General features: G+C 54.9%; 1 protein-coding gene across 1 annotated transcript in view; it reads left to right on the plus strand.

Annotated features, from left to right (window-relative positions):
• Nucleotides 1-4,085: 4,085 nt before the first annotated feature.
• LOC104492748 (protocadherin gamma-A4-like) overlaps nt 4,086-8,281 on the plus strand; it is a gene marked incomplete at its 5' end in the record, with an annotated part of 5,808 nt that continues 1,612 nt past the window's right edge. Inside the window, one exon of the mRNA XM_010135337.1 lies at nt 4,086-4,174. Coding sequence (XP_010133639.1) covers nt 4,086-4,174 — 89 coding nt within the window. The remainder of the gene's footprint in view (nt 4,175-8,281) is intronic.

Consider the following 8,281-nt stretch of genomic DNA (forward strand, 5'->3'; position numbering starts at 1 on the left):
TAATTGAGGTACTTGAATTTCCTGCTTAGAGGAATGAGCTCAATATTTTTTTTTGCAACTCTAAGGCATTTCTAAAACAGCTTTTCTGCATGTACAGCAGGCACACAGCTTTGGGGCTGTTTGTGCAAAAATTGGGAACACCGGGTGCAGTAAGGTTGCAGAAAAGAACCTGGGGGCCATCAGGTTGAACATGAGTCACCAGTGCACCTTTGCTGTGACTGGTTGGGTTTTACTGGTTAAACTGGAGCCAGCAGGTCAAGAGATGAGGTGGTTGCCCTCGATTGGCACTTATGGGACCACACCCAGAGCGCTGTGCCCAGTTTTAGGCTCCGCACTGCAACAAAGACATGGCCATATAGGAGCCACCAGAATGATTGGAGGTCTGGAGCCTGAGGCAGGGGAGGAGATTCCGAGAGTGCTCCTTCAGTTTGGAGGCTTGAGAGCTAGAAGGGTCTCTGCTGTCTTCAGAAGTGCACAGTGAAAAGACAAAGGGCACACATTGCAACAAGACAAATTTGGAGTGCATGTTAGGCAATGTTTTTCCTCCAAGAGTGGTGAAACACTGGAACAGAAGTCCAGAGAGATGGAGAAATCTCATACTCAGAATGTGGCTGCTCAGACCCTGAGCATGTAATATTAAGTTGGGTCCAACTGAAAGCTTGGCTCTACATTGACTGCGGTGTTGGATCAAAGACCTTCCCACTGTTGTTGGGTTGGGTGTTTCTCCAGCTTCTCCAGCTGAATCAGTCTGTGGTTTTGTGATGCTGCAGGGCATTAAGGGGATGTAGGGCTTTGGCTGTCCTCCTGACACTGGGGTACAGCCATAACGCGGGGACTGGTGAAGCCCACCCTGTGTGTTCACTCCCTCTCTAAGACCATAACAAACACGGTCTGAAACGCTGCCCATCTATCTCCCTGTCATCTGGGGTTGATCCTCCCTCTGCTCACTGGTGATGCAGGGTCACACTTGCCTGAGGACACTCAACTCTATAACAAGAGCTCAAAACAACCTGGCAAGATCCCCAGTTTCTTGGTACAGCCGCTCCTCTTGTGCTGTGCACCAGAGGGGTTGGGCTGTGTCACTCAACCCCCTCCCAGGCTGCAGGGACTAACCACTGCCCTTCATCCCCACCTTCCCAAAGCAGCCTAGGGCAAGTCTGGTGCTCGATGGTGGCCAGGTCTTCTGTCTGTGCCTGCATGCAGCCGTGGGGCCAAGCATCATTGGGGTGGAGAGTGAGGATCACCTGGTTAGGGAGCTCAGTGAGGTTGGGGATCCTGGTGCTACCTCCCAGGCGAGTGCCCTGACCGCAGAGTCCATGTTTTCCTGCTGTCCTAGGGCACAGAGACACAGCTTTGACAGGAGGCAGGAGGAGCTTCTGTCCAGTGCAGCCCGCTGCCCGGGGAGGTGAGAGGGGAGGAAAGAGTCTTTTGGGAGGTGGAAAATGTGATGCCGGCACTGCCACGTCAAAGAGGGAGTTGAACCTGCGTCTCTGATTTCAAAACAGAGTTAAAACCGCAATATTACAACTTAAAAAAAAAAAAAAGATTTGGCATTTCCTTGTGTTTTCCCTTTCCCCATTCCTGGATCCCATCACAGGACTGGGGCAGCCCCCAGAGCCAGGAGCAGCGGTGGGGAAGCGCTGGGGTGTTTCTGGGCAGCTTTCCTGCAGCTCTGAAAAACCTGGGAACCTCGGCTGCTGGCCGAGGGGTGGGCAGCTGGTGGGGCAGGAGCTGCTGGGGTTAACTGGTGGCTGAACGGTTTGTGGTTTGCAATGGGGTTTAGGTTCCTAAGTCCTTTATTGGATCTGGCCTGGGGCTCTATTCCCAGCCCTGCTTGTGACATTTAACAGGTCACTGCAGACCCAGGGCTGTTCCCCCCTTGTCCTCACTGCCAACACAACACCGAGCGCAGGGCAGCTGTACCCCCACCCAAGGAGCCTCAGCGCAACCAGCATGCAAGCGCTGAAATCGCTTTATGAGGCGAGCAAGCTTTGCTTCTGGCCTTCTTGAAACTGTGCCACCACAGACATTGTGGAGGAGGGATATAAATAGTTTTCGGGACGCCCGGGGTTGCAGCAGGCGGCAGGTAGTTCAGAAACGCTGCTGTTGGCAGTGTGGTGCTGGGGCAGCCTCTGCTGATTGTTTGCATCCTCCACAGATAAACCGGAGCGAGAGCACCGGGCTGGGGATGGAGCAGGCAGGAGGTGCAGAAGGGGAAGGGACGGATGGCCGTGTTGTCCTGGCCCGGGTCCTGTGGGCAAATTGCTAAAGACCAGATTTTCTGCAGAGTACCTGGGAGTGTCCACACGCTCATCCTTACACTCAGATCTTGTGTTTCAAAGAGAGTTTGCCCATATACAGCCCTCAGTGGGACCACACCAGCCGTGGGACCAAGCAGGGCTGTGTGGGGCTCATGTGCCCCGTGCATCTGCAGTTTTTGCAGGACGTTTGTGCAGGAAGGACTGAGAAAGCTCTTGTGCATTCAGGGCTTCCCTCCTTGCAGAGATTCGATGCAGATGTTGCAGTTAAAACCTTCAAGGACATGCCTGTGGGTCCATCCCATTTCTGAAATAGCTGTGTTGAGCCTGTCCTGTGTGCGAGGGCTGCAGTGGGTGCAGCCGGCGGGGGGACTGGGGCAGTGGGATGCTCAGCATGGTGGAGAAGAGCCCATCTGCCACCCAGCATGCAGCACTGAGTTGGCACCAGCAGTGTCTGTGCTGGCATTTGCAATGTGCGGGGTGCTGAGTGCTCAAGCATGGAGCTGCTGCTAGGAGACCCTAGAGCTGGGTATGATCTCACTGCTTGAGCATGTCTGAGCAGGACTTTGGGGTCTGGCAGCTCCTGGGCATAAGGGCTTGACCACGGCAGTGGAGAAGGAGTCCACCTCCGTGGAATTCCCAGGCATTGCAGCCTGGGAGATGGGCTCAGCTGTCTCCAAGGGGGAAGGGCTTTCAACCCCTCCATCTCACTTCTGGAGAGCTCCCAGCCACAAAAGCAGGGAAGCCCTCGTCCCAAGCAAGCCAGTGCACAAAAGGCAGAGACTGGCGTCCCAGTGGGTGGCAAGAGCTGGTGGTGGTCGGAGCACTTGGCTAGGAGAGGGGATACTGGTGGTCTGAGTGATGTGGTCTTTTAGGGTCAGAGCTGAGGCAAACCCAGGAAGCTGGTGAGATGTTTAGGTCTCTCTGTTGGAAGCAGTGAGAGTCTGGGAGAGCTCTGGGAGCACAACCCTGACCCCCTCCCTGGAGGGGAAGTGCCACCACTAGTGAGCAGTGGCTGAGCACAGCTGGCACCTGGCAAACGTGAATGCGGGGCTTGTTAGACTGCACACAGACTGCTGATTGTAACCGCAGTCACAAACCCTCCATAATCAAAGCCTGGAACCAGCCCCAGATCCAGAGGTTTCCCAGAGATCTGTGGTGCTCAGTTCACACCATCAGCCAGTCCCAGGGAACCAAGGTGGGCACCTGCCTCCTGTCTCTACTCCCCCTGTCACTCCAGCCTCCCCAGGACTGTTTGCTGCCAGCTCTGCAGAGCCCTTGTATTCCCTCCAGAGCAGGTTTCCCGGTGCTGGGCAGCTGGCTCCGTGCTGATCCCAAATCCCAACACGCTGCAGGATTTTCTCACCCTTGGTGTGAACGAAGCTGCAGACCAGAGTTGTAGCCTGAATTAGTTTTAAAGGTGCATCCACTCACATGGCCTGCTAGAGGAACAGAGGACCTGGGCGTACAAGGGTGCACGAACCTCTGGGTCTTTAGGACCACCATTTTCTGTGGTTAGTATATTGGTGGGAAAGCATCTAGGGGGATTTTGAGGTGACAGCTGTCTCTGAAATCAGCAGGAGTTAGGTAGGTGTTGCTGGAAGTACCACTAAGTCCCCAGGTGCTTCTGGTATTGGCAATAATTCTTCAAAAGCCTGGAGAGGGATGGGGACCTCTGAAGGCCTTTTGACTCTTGAGTGTTATTTAATAGAAGGATTTAAAGCCTGCAAACTCCTCTCCACAGCAGCCTTGGCTTCTTCTGACGTGCCTACTCCTCCTTACCGAGCTGCCCTAACTTGCTGTTTCTTTTCTTTTCTTTCCCCCTAGCTCCCAGAATGGAGAGGAAGGTGGAGCTTGGCCGAACAACCAGTTTGACACGGAGATGCTCCAAGCCATGATCCTGGCTTCAGCAAACGGTTGGTCTCCATCGCATGTGGGAAAACCATGGCACTTGCTCTGGCGTGGACATCTCAGATGCATGCTGTCAGCTAGGAGGGTGGTGGGATTGGTATATCTGGGGTAACTGGGGTGGCTTCTCCAAGAGATGCTGGTGGAAGAGCACTGCTGTCTGTGTTACTCTGCAGAGGAGAGGGCTTGGGAAGGATTCCGACAGAGGAGTTACCAGATAGCTGTCAGCATCAGGCATGCTGTAGACAGAGGTACTCTTCCACCCAAACTGTATTATCTATGTACTGGACAACGTTACCTGGATTGTGACGGGGTTGCGTCTTGAGAGCTGGGCTTGAGATGTGTCATAAGCCACTTGGTTCCAGAAGGTCACAGCAAACAAAACATCTGCTGTGTTGCAACTTCCCGTAAGGCGAGGAGGTAGGAAGCCTGGACGGTTTGTTTGTGGCTGGAGGCTGGGCCAGGAAAAAAAGCTCCTGACTCAGTACCCCCAAGAAGCCTTGTGTCCAGAGACACTGGTGTGTGCTCCCTGCTCACGCTGGGTCCCTCCGCCGAGCCGTGGGCTCACCGAGGTTTGCCCTCTGGCTGCTGCCAGCTCTTCACCGTTGTGGTTGCAGGGGTTCGGCTTGGGTTGCTTTGTTCTGGTTTACGTGTACAGATTTTACGGTGCCTCGTAGAAGTGGTGGGCGGGGAGGGGTGTTCCTGTGCACCCGTGGTCTCCATGACTTTAGAAGTGCAATTATGACTCTGTGCAGCACAATGGATAAAGAGGTTGGTTTTCATACAGCCTTTATTTATAAATACCTCCAAGTCTTCTCCCCCTTGATTTAAAAATAGAAGCAACAGCAGAGCCGTCACCCCCCGCGCAAAATGCTTAGGATGTTTCCTTTGAGCTCTTGGGATAGAAGGAATCTGGGGGAGGAGGGATGGCTTTGGTGTTGCTTTCTTGGAAAGCTGCTGCTGCTGAAATTTGCCGCTCTGCAGACACCGGGCAGCCTGGAGGCAGCTGCCGTGGCTGGGGATGGGGATGAAGGTCTTGGCCAAGGGAGCTGTTTACACTCAGGGGAAAGAAACAATGCGAAAACGTGTCTCTGCTCTGAAAAAAAGACCATGGAAAAATCGGCCCCACGGCTGCATGTGGTTATCATCACCCGGTGGCTCCAGATCCGGTTTCCTTGCTCACAAATAAAGCTGTTTTTCTGAGCGCTGCTCCAGCAGTCCCGGGGACTAGAGAGCTGAGCAGGTTAAGCACCAACTTCCACGTAGCCCCCGGGCCCTATTGCAGCAAATCTCCCCCAATCTGTAGGTCTCAAACAGCTTTGACCTCTCCCACGGCTTCACCCGCCCAGGGGGTTCACTGCAATCAGATCCATATGCCAGATAAGGGCTTCCCTTGGTGCAGCCCCAGGGAGAGGAAGGCTCCGGAACTCCAGCCTCTTGCCCACCCTCAACCCTTGCGGTGCTGGATGGGGCCGGGCGGGGACACAGAACAAGCTTTTTCCACCAGCACTGGGTTTTCATATCCCCCCGATCTCTGTCCCCCCTTTTCTGCTCTCACTCATGAATCTAGCAGTGTTGATTGGAGCAGGCTTTGATTAGGGGCAGCGCTAATTGCCCATTAAGCTTTGTGTGGTCCATTCTTGGGTGATGGACCCACAGCTCTATCTCTGACTGTCACCTGCTGAGCTCTGCCTGTGCTCTGGGGTGGCAGGTAGGACGCAGTGACACAGTTGATGGCTCTTGGCACATCCGCTCCTCCGAGCCAGAGCTGCTGCCACAGAGTGGTCAGTGCTGACTTGCCCCACACCACGTCAAGCCCATGCTGGAGTCCACACTCAGCAGAGACCTCCTGGGAGGCAGAAGCTCCTTTGATGCTGCTGTGCTCCACGAGCACCTGGAAGGTCCTGATGATGCCCTACCTACATCCTTACCCTGTGCCAGGGGTTATCCTTCTCTTCAGCAAGAGGCAGAGCTGGCCATGCCATCCCCAGCCTGCACCATCCAGCTGCTCTGAGGATTAAATCACTTGTCCACTGGTTAAGTCACCCTCCCCAGCCAGAGTGCCTGGGGAGCTGGTTTCCCCCCAGGGCTGCATCCCTGGTGTAGGGCTTCTGTTGCTCTTCCCTGGCATCCTTCCTCTGGATCTTCCTCCCTTGGAGCTGGGAACAACAGGAAAAGCCGGAGTTTTGATCCCTTTAAAGAGGTCGAGGCAGCTGCTAAGGCAGACCAAGGAGCACAGATGCTCTGAGACACCAGACACTACAGGGCTGACATCCTTGTCCTTAAAATACTCTGGCTTCCAGTGAGAATTTATAGGGGTGCCATGAGATGGTGGAAGAGCAGACAGGAAAACCCCTGGAGTGGTCCTTCTGCCCAGCTCCACTGCCTGCAGGCAGGGGGTAGACATGCTATATTGGGTTCTCCTGAAAGCGCCACCAGCAGCTGCAGCAGCCCATGCTCTGGGGCTGCCCTCTCCTCCCCTCTGCTTACGAGGCTGATGGAGCTGCTCGCTGGTTATTTTTGCCAAAGCCCGAATTCTTGTTCTCCTCCTCAGGACCCTTTGGGATAATGGCTGGCTGCTGATAAAGGCCGAGCACAACCTTTCCAGCAACAAGTGTCCTGCTTGGCAAGAGCATCTTGGTGCCCATTTGTAATCCTCTATTGTCCCAGTTCTCTCTACTTTTCAGCCTTAATGTCAGTGTTACCTAGAAACAGCCCTTTGCTCTTAGCCGGGACCAACTGGCAGGCTGGGAACGTCACGGGCGGCTTTTTCCCCCAGTGAAAGCTGTGCTGGGACTGCAAACTAGTTCGTGCGGACCGGTTGTCCTGGATGGTGCTGGGAACCCTCTCGCTGCCCTGATACAACTGGGATGGTCCGGGAGGGAAACAGGGTGGTGGCACCCAATGGGGAGGGCACAGGAGAAGGTGCCCAAGCCTACCAAGCCCCAACCAGGCTGTGTCCAGCTGAGGAAGCCCAGAAAAAAACAATCTTCCCCACTGACAGAGGCCTTAGTTCACCTGCAAGCCCATCTCCAGCCATGCCGTCCCCCTTCCTAACACCCTGACAGCTGCGGGGTCGAGTTGGTTCGTAACGACACAAGCTGCTGCTGAGGTGAGCGAGGGTTAGCGCTAGATATCACTAAGTGTCTATGCCCATCTCCTCCAGACCGAGGTCCTCAAAGCTCTGCAACCCATTTAATGGGTGCTGTAGAAAAATTCTCCTGCCGGTGACTGCTTCCACAGCGGAAAGCAAAATGCCATTTCCCCGCGCTGCTTCGCTGTGTTTGTGCACCCTCCCGTGCATCCCCCGGCCTCGTTGCACAATGTCCTGCCTGTTTTTGGCCGCGCTCTGTTTTCCTTCACCTGCTCCAGCAGAGCAGCTGTAACTATTCAAACCGCGGTTGCTTCATACTTCCGACCTCTGCGAGGGGATGTGCACACAGCAGTATTTCAGGGGGCTACTGGGATGTGGCCTGGCTTTTTCTCCAGCTTTCTGGCTGGCTTAGCCACCTCCATCTGCTCAGAGGAAAGCTGAGGCTACACGGAGGCGTGCACAGCTCTGGTCTGGAGTGAGGAAAACCACGAGGGGACCAGCCCACGTACTCTGCTTGTTGTTTTTCTTTATTCTCGCAGTCTCTCTGCTCACAAAAGGCAGGAGTAGCAGCCCTGGACTCTCTCTGCCTTGGGTCATTTCAGGTGCCTGTGCCTCCCAGGAGAGGGTGTCCAGAGCCACACACAGGAAGCAGTTAAAAGGCTGAGATGGGATCCACAGGACCAGGGCAGAGATCATCCCCCTGCACTGGGGACACTGGGGAGGCCACACCTCGAATCCTGGGTTCAGTTTTGGCCCCTCACTCCCAAAAGGACACGGAGGGGCTGGAGTGTGTCCAGAGAAGGGCAACGGAGCTGGAGCAGAGTCTGGAGCACAATGCACTGAGGAGCAGCTGAGGGACCTGGGGGGGTTGAGCCTGGAGCAAAGGAGGCTCGAGGGAGACCTTCTGGCTCTGACAACTCCCTGGCTGGAGTGAGGGGAGCAGTGTGTCTCTTCTCCTCTCCTGAGGAACAAGTGACAGGATGAGAGGAACTGGCCTCAGGTTGTCCCAGGGAAGGTTGAG

Source organism: Buceros rhinoceros, unplaced genomic scaffold (assembly GCF_000710305.1).
Source record: "Buceros rhinoceros silvestris isolate BGI_N320 unplaced genomic scaffold, ASM71030v1 scaffold2224, whole genome shotgun sequence".
Taxonomy (NCBI): Eukaryota; Metazoa; Chordata; class Aves; order Bucerotiformes; family Bucerotidae; genus Buceros; species Buceros rhinoceros.